At 35.4% G+C, this 13877-nt stretch overlaps 1 protein-coding gene across 1 annotated transcript in view; it reads right to left on the bottom strand.

The window, feature by feature from the left end:
- Nucleotides 1-13877, bottom strand: part of LOC137406922 (bridge-like lipid transfer protein family member 1) — a 139606-nt gene that overhangs the window by 110609 nt on the left and 15120 nt on the right. The window contains 5 exon segments of the mRNA XM_068093524.1: nucleotides 977-1235; nucleotides 2267-2468; nucleotides 4721-4810; nucleotides 9252-9407; nucleotides 12532-12688. Coding sequence (XP_067949625.1) covers nucleotides 977-1235; nucleotides 2267-2468; nucleotides 4721-4810; nucleotides 9252-9407; nucleotides 12532-12688 — 864 coding nt within the window.

Here is a 13877-nt window from a genome sequence, read left to right as displayed (position 1 = left end):
ATGCTTGATTCCATAATAATATAATTTTAGTGTCTAAGACATGTAGAAGAGCTCAAACTATTCCATGTCAGAAAAGAAGTTTTAACAGCAACTTTTGCTTTAATATTTTTTGCATGATGTTATTTTTGTCTCTTTGATCAGCAACATTTTGCCAAAACCTGTGGTATGATTTTAAACGCACATTTCATAATACATCGATCACCCCAGACATTTCAGTAGAAAAACTATTGCGTCGAACCGACAATGCAGCAAAGCTGGCTAATTGTTGTACATAAGCAATTTGAGACTGCGCTATACCATCCCCTAAAGGTCTACACATAACTTAGTATCCAGCTCTTCAGTCACTCCAAGGCTTGAATAGCTATGTAAAAATATGTTATTTTCATATATCGTCGCAATGCGGCCAGAAGGATTCAAACTGTCCATAAAGCAATTAGTAGACCAAAGTGCGGAACATATAAAACTAGTTTTTAGGTTTACAAACAAAAAAGTTGTTGTTTTGAATATGGCAAGGAAGTTCCTTTAATGCTTCCTATTAGATTGGTGATGAACAGTTCTTTCAGACTAAAAGCAATATGTTGAAAAAAAACAACATATTGACACACCAGCCCCGTAGCATCCTAGGTATTAGTACCGCGACTATAAAACGTTTGAAATTGAGTAGCTAAAATAATACAAATTGTAATAATAATAATAATAAAAATACACTAAACCAGAGGTCACAGAGTTATCCAATAATAAAGAGAACAATCATAGAGCTATTCCATGATCATAACATCATCAATAGCCCTATTCAATTAACACCAAACCAGCTATCGACGTATTAATGGATCATGCAATCAGGAGTAAAATTGTCAAAACCATATCTGTAGGCTAAATAAATTAATTAAAGCTGCCAGAACAACCAGAATTTTTCTACAATTATGCCAATACACCAAAACACACAAATATTTCAGAATACTTTCGGATGACATACTCTCTTTTGGTGCTTCCTCTCCATTTGTTAGTCGTTCCAAATGGCTCGCTAAGTTTGTGTCCATCTCTGTTGGTCACTCGTGCGCTGTTAGCCAGAGACAGCAAAATAGCTTGGCTAGTGTTCGTCTCGGGCACATAAAGTCGAGCCTCAAGAAATTCACCGGTAAGAAAGAAGTCATAAGGAACTGTCTCGGGAAGAAACTCAATAAATGGAAGAGCTATCTGGCAGTCTAAGGAGTCCCCGCAGATAGCGATCTGACCTGAAGTACAAGATGTTTGTGAAATATTAATATATCCCCAGAATGAGTATATTATACAATGACCTGAGTAATATGACTTGATATATCAGTCACACATTAGCTTTCTTCAAGGTGTTTTATATTCGGTACCGTCGGGCGCGAGGCATTATTGGGTGCAGTCTCAGTAATGTGGTCTACATAAGCACTTGACCAATATATAGCGCATACCATATTATAAAACAATTTGAAAACATTTGTAAAAAACAACAAGCAAAATAGTGAGTTTAGTCAACTTTATTGAATAAATATTCACTCTTCTTCCAACCTTCTGTCCAGCATTCCGAGTTCTTCTTCATTATTGACTGAGTCAGACTCGCTAGCTGGTTGCCATTCGAAATTGAAGCTGGCTTTCTCGAAAGCTCTGACAATAGAGAGTGGCTTCACCTTAGCCCATGTGTCCACAATCCACCCATATACGGTGGCGCAACTTGTCCTCCGCCGCCTCCCAATTTAATGTGAGCCTCATAAGAATGTTGTTTTACTGATGCGATTTTAGGGGGTTGTTGAACAAGTAAATTTATAGAAATTAGCAGCACACACCCACTGTATACTTAGCAGGAGGTCTCATCGCTTTATCGGAACTAGTTTGTGGAGCGGTGACCATAGTGCACGTACCAAAAGGCACGCATCAAATTGCAGAACAAAGTTCACAGACGCACCGTATTAAAGATGAATTTGCACAACATTTTTTGTAAATTTGATCAGAAAGTTTCGATACTTTTTTATTATTTGTAATGGTTTTTTATGTTTGATGTGATCTGACTGCCATCATGTTTCAAGATTAAAATTGACAACACTTCTTTTTTCGGCTTTTCCCATTTAAATGTCACCACTGAAAATGATTTAATAAGCAAATTTAACAAGTAGTCTTTTTACTTTAAAATTGCCAAGCAGTCTTTACAACTCACATTCATTACCAAAACTACACTTTGGTTATACCAAATGTTAAACGTCAGCTAAACAAATGCATAGCTAGGTGTCATGTGACTCACTGCTCTCCGAATTGGTCGATGAAGTGTCAATCCAGTTGAACTCATGGGCATGCATGATAAGCTCAAACTCCTTCAAAAGCAGATTTATGTGCCAGGTGTAAGGCACAAACTCAAAGATGTCCGGCACAACATGAGGAGAGGACCAGTCGACAGCGAGATCATAGAGGAAGTTGACGTGTTCATAAAGAAAACACGCTATGGTCTGCAACAACAGAACATGTTATAACCTGTACAAAAGAAAACACAAAGGTCAGCCAAAATGAAACAAGCGAAAGCCGAGGATGCTCGTGATGACCTGCAGAGAAAAAACATGTGATGAATTGCAGGAAAAAAAAACATGCCATGGTTTGTGAGTGCAGAAGCACACAATGTCCTGTGAGGAATGGAACACGAATCGCCCAGTACGATACCTCAATTGTTTGACATGTTTAGATGAGTCTGCGCAGGTAAATTTTGATATTTGTACCTGATGTTCATGCAAACACTAATTATACTATTTCAGTAATGACTACACTAAATATTTGCCTGCACTGAACACAAAAACTCAAAATAGAACATTGTCAAAAACCTGTTCATGTAACCGAAGCCATCCCATACCACTTTCACCAAATTGCATGTGTTAATGACTAACAGATCAGCGCTAAAATTATGGTTGTTTTTGTTTCAGTAATTCCATGCTTTCTCTTTAGCAAGTTTGTATGAACATTTTAATTAGCGAAAAATTCAGTTTAACAATAATTCACTTTTGAACTAAAATTTATAATTTACTACCTTTGATTGCCCAATATCGAATATAATGGCCAATATCGGATATAATGGCCAATATCGAATATAATGGCCAATATCGAATATAATGGCCAATATCGAATATAATGGCCAATATCGGATATAATGGCCAATATCGAATATAATGGCCAATATCGAATATAATGGCCAATATCGAATATAATGGCCAATATCGGATATAATGGCCAATATCGAATATAATGGCCAATATCGAATATAATGGCCAATATCGGATATAATGGCCAATATCGAATATAATGGCCAATATCGGATATAATGGCCAATATCGAATATAATGGCCAATATCGAATATAATGGCCAATATCGGATATAATGGCCAATATCGAATATAATGGCCAATATCGAATATAATGGCCAATATCGAATATAATGGCCAATATCGGATATAAATCCCAATATCGAATATAATGGCCAATATCGAATATAATTGCCAATATCGAATATAATGGCCAATATCGAATATAATGGCCAATATCGGATATAATGGCCAATATCGAATATAATGGCCAATATCGAATATAATGGCCAATATCGGATATAATGGCCAAGCGCAAAAGGAAACAGCGTACCACAAGCTACAAACTGTTTATGCTAACATCTGATGCAAATATTTTACTTCTATTTATAGTCAATAGGTACGAGTTTTACGAGAATATATTTACCAAGTTTTAAAAAGTGAAATGATACTAGATTTTGATGAATCAAGATATGGACTAGTTTAAAAAAATAAGATAAATATTTATATAATAAAATTGAGATTAATTTTGGGTGTATGCAGCATTTTCAATGCACCTTGAGATTTGTGTTTCTTGATCTGTACATTTATTCGGTAATAGATTCAATACATATCAAATATACCATTTCACGGCTGCTGGAGCAATAGTACACATGAGCTCTCATACAATGACATGGTAACTAAGAACTCTGGTTGCTTCTTCATATACCTAACTGGTTATTAGTGTGAACTACACACTGCTGCTGTTCACATCACATTGTTGATGTTTGTATAACATCGTTGATGTTTGTATAACATTGTTGATGTTTGTATAACATTGTTGATGTTTGAATAACATTGTTGATGTTTGTATAACATTGTTGATGTTTGTATAACATTATTGATGTTTGTATAACATTGTTGACGTTTATATAACATTGTTGATGTTTGTATAACATTGTTGATGTTTGTATAACATTATTGATGTTTGTATAACATTGTTGATGTTTGTATAACATTGTTGATGTTTGTATAACATTGTTGATGTTCATATAACATTGTTGATGTTCATATAAAATTGTTGATGTTCATATAACATTGCTGCTGTTTATATAACATTGCTGCTGTTCACGTAATTTGTAAAAAGATGATTTTATATTTGACTGTCATTAAAGAATTATGAGCAACATTTCATGAAGACGGAGGTTTAGAATATGAATTATTTTGTAGAATGTTCACCACAATATAGTTCATTTAATAGGTAAAGTTTGTAATTGCCCACCTTTAATACTTCACATTACATGCCTGGCTGTACCTTTGTCTGTCTCAACAAGTCGAGGAATACAAACACACACACTGCCCCCACCTCAGTATGATGATGGTTAAACCACAGTAATCCAGCAAGGAGGCAATTTAACTAGATTCCCACACACCTTGCTAGCCGTGATGTTGACCTTCCAGTCCTGCTCATCATTCCAGACTCTTGGATAGGCGATGTCTACTTCAAACTTGAAGGTTTCTGACTGCAAATGAGAAATTTTTGTCTAGATTTTATCTAAATTCTAGATTTGTCAGTTCACTACATTATATTACGATACACTATATTATATTGCAGTACACTATATTATATTACAGTACACTATATTATATATTACAGTACACTATATTATATTACGGTACACTATATTATATTACGGTACACTATAGTATATTACAGTACACTACATTATATTACGGTACACTATATTATATTACAGTACACTATATTATGTTACGGTACAATATATTATATTACGGTACACTATATTATATTACGGTACACTATATTATATTACAGTACACTATATTATATTACGGTACACTATATTATATTACGGTACACTATATTATATTACAGTACACTATATTATATTACGGTACACTATATTACATTACAGTACACTATATTATATTACAGTACACTATATTATATTACAGTACACTACATGTATATTATATTACAGTACACTATACTATATTACAGTACAGTACACTATATTATATTACAATACACTATATTATATTACAGTACACTGTATTATATTACAGTACACTATATTATATTAGAGTACACTATATTATCAGCATCCTTTCCACAAATAAACACACATTCCCATTATAAGACAACTATTATACTAAGACAACTATAAGACAACTGACTTATTCTAACATCGAAGAACAAGGTGACGACAGAATAACTGGATGGTGTAAAATGGTGTAAATCGTATCATCTGAAAGTGTATCAAAACCAAAATTCAAAATGGCCTACACCACCAAGGTGCATACAGCTGAGACCACCACACCATATTCCCTAAGGAGCCACTACAAAGCATTTTTAGTTGACCTTGAGATGTACTAGTCATTTTTCAACATTTTTATACATGATCATTTTGAAGTTGTCATATTACGGTTAAAAAGTTAATAACATGTTGGTATTGTCAGACTACATCACGAGGCTCTTAAATATGAACCCACAATATTTTAGTAGATGTTATCACAAGGTATGGTTTTTCTATCACATGTGATTATTTTTGATATTTAATGTGATCTGACTGCCTGGATGTTTCACTATTAAAATTGCCAATTCTTGATCAGGGTTAAAATGTGCAGATCAAATGAAAGGGTGATTAGCAGGTTTATAGTTGCAAAGAGACCAACAGAATAAAGATGCGTAGTGCTATAATTGTAACAATAGCCGATATCCGCTATACACGCTATGCATACTATAGATGCTACCAAATTGTACAAAGAGTTGTTCAAAATTATTTTACTACAATATCTAGTAGACACTGTCATAGATTGGCCCTAATCGAAATCTTGCTAAATATTGCAGTTCAAGATGCTGCCCGGTAAAAAAGTTCATAATAAAAACCAGCTAATTATAATATTGATATAATTAGTTTCATCATACTCCTGACAATATGAAGAATTAGAAAATATATAGTTGTAGTCATCTAGCTGATCTAACAGCCAGATTATTTGAATATGAACATTTGAAATGAAACTATTTCTAGTTTCATTTCAATAGGCGTCCCAACTACTTTGGCCATCACTGTAGCACGTAGTTTTCTTTTGGGCGTGTTAACCACAATACAGTTTTATTAATTTTAATCATTAAACACCCTGGCAGTCAGATCACACCAAACATCAAAAACAATCTCAAATGACAGAAAAATACCAATACTTTTTGAGAAAAGTTTGTGTAAGTTTATCTTTAGGATGCTGAACATGATAAGAGGTCTCTATACTCGGATGCTTACGATTGCCAATTAAAAGTCAAAACTACCAAATCAAATTGGGAAAACAATTGCCTGAGCAAACTACCGTACTTTTAGGACTATAAACCGCACCCCTATATAAGCCGCATCTGCTTTATTTTCCAGAAACCGATAATAAAACAATACATAGGCCGTACCTTTGTATAGGCCGCAGAACTCAGGACGGTGCTTTTTAACATGGCAGCAACCTTGCTGTTTAAAGATGTGGTTGCGTCAAAAAAATCGATTTAATGAAATTACGACCCATAAAAGGCTAAAACATCAGCTACAATTTGATGCCATTTTTGTCTTTGTAGACCAACCCTGTCCAGAGATATATGCGTCTGAATGAGGCACTCTTTTAAAAAGCTCACGTTCCAGCAGGTGCGTCTTTCGTGACGTCACAAGCAATACATCTAAAAAGAAACCACGAGCGATAAATATGAGGTCGCTTCCTTAGCCAATCATCAGCTCGAATTCTTTATATAGGCCGTAATAAATGTTATCACTCGTAAAACGCGTTGTCTGTGATCTCAAATTTAGGGATTTTACTCTATTATTAAATCGCATGGACATCGATATTTACTAAATTAATTAACACCGTTACTTTAATGAATTACTCGATCGACACGTTTTATTGGCAAACAACATAATTGTAAAAATTGCTTTGAAAGTTACTCTGAGTTTTCTTGGCATCAGGTAGTTAAAGTTCTATGGAGGAAGATCAGAGAATGGAGGTAAATTTATCTTTTACTTTGAGTCTCCTATAGAGTTTCCTGTTGAGTTTACATTCAGATTATATTTCTCTGTTTGAGGCTCAAATGTAATTTCCTGCGCGTGCGAGATACGTATGTACAGTGAGTTCTTGACGGCTTCTTTTTAATCTTTAGCATCTAGCAATACAATGGCTTAGATTGATGAATATACTAAAGGTAATATTTTAGTACTCATTAATACATGTACTAATTAATAAAATTATAACTTTTTGCTATCACTAATCATCATTTTATATCTTTTTATCGGTTCACCTAGCTACATTTGCTTCAAATGTTCTGTGGCATGTTTTATCTAGTAAATTAGATTTATGATTTGACTTTAGATGTTCACTTCTCACTTGTAGAAAGTGAAGAAAATCAATTGATCAATGCAAATCTTTAACTTCCAGAATCGAAGCTTCGAATCGTTGGATTGGCATACTTATGCCTTTGTTAAACATTTATTGGTTTTTAAAATTACACTCGCAATCTATCAAACTCCCAATTTGAAAGCTTTCAGTAGATACGCTTTAGAATGATATATCTATGAATGACATATATTTATTGCATTTGTTTTACTGATTACAGGATGTTTATGTCGTCCCACCAGCCGAAGCAGCTTTGTCAGTGTGGAAACTGCCATAAAGGGGAAAGAGAGACTTGAATGTGTGCTGCATAAGCCATGATGTTTTGTTTGAGTTTGTTGCAGTAGATGAATTTGTCTTATTGTATCAGCTAAAACTATGTGAGTGGCAACGACTTGATGAATATTTTTAATAAAAGTTTTATGCCGAGATGAAAATCTTTTTGCTTGTAAAAATTATATAATAAAATAATATTGTTGAAGATAATGCAAAGCATGATTTGCAGAATATTGTAGTGAATTGGATACGGTATATGGATGTCCGCAGAACTGGAGAATTTGTTTGCAGCAAACTTCTCATCCTTAAAACTCTATCCCTAGGTATATTCTTTTCAAAAATGTAGCTTGCTTATTTTACGTACTTCGGTAGTAAGAAACTGGTTTTCGGTGTGGGCAATGATATACAGCCCCGCCCCAAGGATAGGCGACGGACATAATGTGGGCAGGGCTTATACTGCGCTGATACAAAGACCTTATTCTACATAGTTTGCCTGACAGAATTACCGTAGACCGTTAGAATTGGTAGTCGGCACTCAAATGTTCACACCGCATTTGGAGAAAGTGAGTAAGACAAATTTTCAATTTTCGTTATTTGAGGCCTTTGAAACATTCATAATAGTGTATCTGAAGCGGGGTTTAAAATTTTATTCTAACCAACATGAGCAAATACAAAATAAAATATATGCCAATAGAGCCGCGTAGGACTAGACTTTTACCGCAAACAGCCGATGTGAATACGAGATATATTGACAGATAAATCACGCGTGACATCATTTTGGGCAAGTCTGGGCACGTTTTTTTGGCCTGAGCGTTTTTACCGCGATCAGTTTTTCTCGATTTTAATCTTCAAATATCTTGGCAATGAGATCGCCTAACACAACAAACAACATATTAGCTGATAGAGAAAAAAATGCTTTCTTTTAAGATAAACTTAAATTTGACGCAACCACATCATAAACGGAACAGTGCCTAATGGCACTAAACGAAGATTCTGGTTAATGCTCCCTAGCGATGAAAGAAAAAGCCACAGAATAGCCGCATCTTTATATAAGCCGCATGGCTCAAGACATCAGAAAAAAGTAGCGGCTAATAGCCCGAAAAGTACGGTAATTAGGAATAGGTGTAACGGTTGTTGCTGTAAAAAACATCAGTTAACATTACATAAACATACTTGACTACTATTAAGTTACTTTTTACCAAACAGAAATATTAACCAAAATCAAGCCTGAGTGACATCGACAAAAATAACGGGAAAAATGTTGAAGGTCACCTGCAGAAAGCTCCTTAGTTCAAGGCTAGTAGTCATGTCACAGTGTAGAATCTGTCCTATGAATGTGCTGTGATAGCCAGTGTTCTGTACAAACATAGGCAGGCTCCACTCGATTGAAGAGCCTCTCTCACCGTGAATATGGAGGGCCTGAGTCTCCTACAACAAATGAAATATCCTAAACTGTAGTCTGTTATTTGAGACTCATTACCAGGCTGAGGTAGAGCCTGTGAACCTAACTTTACAAGCCCGTTATCCCACTCTTAATCACAGATCAGCAGCCATCTAAAGCTAAGCTGTCACCTACAAGGTGACAGCATGGATACAGTTCTGCAAAGGTTTCCATCAATACCATGTTTTTGAATTTCGTAATGTTGACGACCATGAATGGTGTTTAGAGATCCGCTCTAGAGTGATAGGTCATCTGTTAGAGTCATAAAAGATACCGAGTGAGAGTTAACTGTACAGTTGAACTACACTGTGGGTGACTGTACATACTACCATAACACTTAAGATTATGAAATAGTTGACATTACATACAAAATATACTAAAATCATAAAACATAAAATTTTACTCGCACTAAAAATCAAAATTGAACAATCAGAAATCATCAGTAAACAATCAGAAATCAATAAACATCAATATGTTTTATTATTGGTAAAAACTATTCGACAGACTATTGCGTGTGTGGGTGATGATCATTATATAGCAAATGAGTTAAAGTTTTCAACACAAAGATGGCAGTGTCAGATTATGGTCAAGTTGAAGGTTTAATCGTTACAAAATTCGCATTACAGTTATTTGATATCAAAAGATTCGCCATGTCTTACTCTGTTGTGTTGTAAGTGCCAAATATGTGGAAATGTGATTACAAGCTCTTAAAAGCTCAAATACGAAAAGCCGCCGTCGATTAGAATCTCTTTATTTCGATGACGTAGCCACGAAATTTGGTTATCGTCTTGTCACGTATGTTCTCACGTGAATTGAAAGGCCAATACATAGCTCAATATAAAACTTATCGTAATACTAGTTTATGACAAGCACTTCGAGTTTTACCGAAGACCCCGTATCAAATATAGATGCTTGCTACTTTACAATTTCGTTTCGGCCTGGTCTAATTGGCAAGTCGTAATCTGATCATGTGACCCAATACTTCGCAAATAATTTTTGCAGCACTTTTCGATTATCACAGGTGACCAACAGGCTCGTCACGATTATCAGACAATGATATGTACTCCTTCAAGGTAAGGTTAAAATGTTTAATGAATTTTTACTGTAAGTTATAAGATATCACTGCTAAAAGTGACAGCTTACGATGACAATAAAACAAACGCGTAGGAACAATAGACATAGTTTTATTGAATGCGTGAAGTATATTTGTGAAAATATTTCGACCAATAAGATTGCATGAAAGTGTAAACAGAAACCATCTCTCACAACTACATCACATTTGAGCCATTTTGGAACGGGAATCCAAACTACGGCGGTCTCGTGGGGCTGCGATTGTCTGTTCGTTTTTTAGCTTTTAAGAGCTTGTAATCACCTTTCCACATATTTGGCACCTACAACACAACAGAGTAAGACATGGTGAATCTTTTGATATCAAATAACTGTAATGTGAATTTTGTTGCACGTCAACCTTTAAATCACATAGCAAATAGCAAACAGAAAAAAACTCAATACTCTTTGCCTTGAGACTATAAGTTGCTAGAGAGAAGGAGATAGAGAGAAGACTGGAAGGAGCTAGCATAGCATACAGCAAACTGAGACAAAGAGTGTTTGAAAATCCAGTCTTGCAAGTCGACACCAAGCTAAAAGTGTACAAGGCAGTAATTGTCCCCACACTACTGTATGCCTCAGAAACGTGGGCTACTTACAGCACTGACGTCAAGGTTCTGGAGAACTATCACATGAGGAAAATGAGAGAACTACTAATGATCAAATGGTCTGACAAACGCACTAACAATAGTGTGTTTCAACAAGCTAAGATGTCCAGCCTCGAAAGTATGATCGTTAAGAACAGACTTCGTTGGGCTGGACACTTGGTTAGAATGCCAAACTACAGACTACCAAAACAGATTCTGTATGCCGAGCTAGAAAATGGGAAGAGGTCACAGGGGGGACAAAGAAAGCGCTATAAAGACTGTCTCAAAGATAGCTTGAAGCGTTGTCACATCAGATGTGAAACCTGGGAATGGAATGCCACGAGAAGAACTGGATGGAGAACTCTAACTCATAAAGGGGTGCAGATACTTGAAAATGAAAAAATGCGTCACAGAGAAGAGCAGCACGAAAAGTGCGGCTTAGCTCATCTGTTACTTTGATGAATGATGACTACCAATGTCCACATTGCAATCGTCAATGCAGAGCAACGATCGGACTACGGAGCCATCTTAAAACACACCAAACACATCAATAAAGCAAGCAGACATCTTACTCTAAAGAGAGGGATTGCATAGAGAGAGAGAGATAAGTTGCTCATAATTATGACTCTTATCGCGTATACCTACTCATCATAACAGTCACAATAAGAACAGTGGAATTAAGTGCATGTTTGTTATTCACAGTAATTTTAAATTTTTGTTTTTAATTGCGGGTAAAAATACACCCACTCAAAACCTGTTTATTAACAAGTGAACACATTTTGAGAGAAAGCACTTTCAACTGCTGTTAAAGTTAAAAGTAAACTTTTCTTCAGTATTACCGCTGCAACAGTTCAGGTTCACATCTCTGATTATGGGTACGAGTAGGTTAGACTTACCATGATATCATATTTATAAGTTATAAATAAGGAATTACGGGAAATCTAACTTACTCATATCCATAGTCAGATAAGTGAGCCGAACCTGTTGAGCCAGGCACAGATTGTAAAATGGCTGACAACTGGAGAGGTATTAATGTGGTGTTAAGAAGATAGCCGACACAATTGACGGCCCTCGGTAACACCTCCAGTCAGCGAAGGGTCGGCTACCGAGTCGACCCTGCAGCCAGGGGCAGAGCCAAGCCAAAACCAGGAGCTATATAAGACGTTGCAGAAGCAACCAGGAGCAGAGCACCTAGAAGCCTCACTCTGTAGTTACTTATAATTAATACATACATTATTTAACTATAATATATATATATTATAGTTTTGCCCATATATATTTGCTGTAAAATATATACTCATTTGCTTTGTACTCAAGTGGTCTGATTCTTGGGGCGCAAGTAGAGGAACTCGGTTGATTCCTTTACTATAATACATCAACAATAACAGATGCATTATACCCAGCATTGTAAACTCACTTTGTCCTTGGTGAAAAGTAGGTCAAACATAATGTCTCCAACAAGAAGCATCTTCAAATCAAACTTTTCGTGCTTCCTCTTCTGATTATGCTTTGGTCTCGATGTGACCTCCATGACCTTGTGATCAGGTGGGTAGAAAAACTTGTGAAGATAGTATCTGAATTCAACATGTTAATGAGCTTGAACATTTCATCAGATTTAATCTTATGCATTTTAACCTTCTATATATACATACCGGTATATGCCCACATATTAGAGTGACATGCAGATTAGACCAATCTGTATCTCTAGCAACTGTTTCTATTAATCAAAGCAGGCAGAAATTGATAAGCAATAATTTAGGTCACAATACATTTAGTATGCAGTATTTTTAGTGCATAGTATTTTTAGTGTGCATTACCTTTTGTGTACTATTTTAGGGCGCATCACTTCTAGTATATACAGTCAAACCTCAACCCGCTAACCCTATTAATATGAATGTTCTAACATATGGCACAACATATATATGTATATATCTATATACCTATCTATCTTGACACACTTGGTGAGTTCCAAGTTTCCGAATGTTTTAAAAGGAAAAAACAAAAAGCTGTTATAAATTCAAAAGCAAAAAAACATAAAAATACATAAATTCGTTTCATGGAAATTATGCCAAATGCAAGATAAAGTAAGTTACACCCTGCGATTCTATAACTTACTCTTTTACCACTGAAGCTAAACATTGTCGAACCTACAGTCGTGTGTCGAGGAACGCAAACCTTGTTTAGCTGGTCACTACTAAGTTTTTACATGTAGATTATTTTAAGTGTTTCAGAGTGCCTGAGCAGTGAAGCAACCAGTAAAAAGATAGTAAATAATAGTGACAGGAGCATCTGACCACAACATGCTCTTTACGTGGAACCGATTGAAGCAACCCAGTCTGCACACTGACAGGCAACCGCCTCATGGGAGCTTACAGAAAAAACATTTAGATTTAACAATGTTTATAATCAATGCAATAGTGTTAATGCTAGGCAATTTTGTGAAGCATTTATCACTACCTCCCTGCTCCAAAACAAACTCAATGAATTATATATCACACCCATAAACATAGTTGCTACAACATACAGTGATTTTGACATACATAGCTGATAAGGGAATGGATTACTTTTGCCATCTATCACTTTTAGTTAGTAATACTTCTAGCACCTATCACTTGTATCATATACCCATATTAACATGTTGTGATTAAACTCTGTTCATGTATACCTATCACTTGTATCATATACCCATATTAACATGTTGTGATTAAACTCTGTTCATGTATACCTATCACTTGTATCATATACCCATATTAACATGTTGTG

Source organism: Watersipora subatra, chromosome 10, assembly GCF_963576615.1.
Source record: "Watersipora subatra chromosome 10, tzWatSuba1.1, whole genome shotgun sequence".
NCBI classification, from domain to species: domain Eukaryota; kingdom Metazoa; phylum Bryozoa; class Gymnolaemata; order Cheilostomatida; family Watersiporidae; genus Watersipora; species Watersipora subatra.
This window is presented reverse-complemented; position numbering and strand designations above follow the sequence as displayed.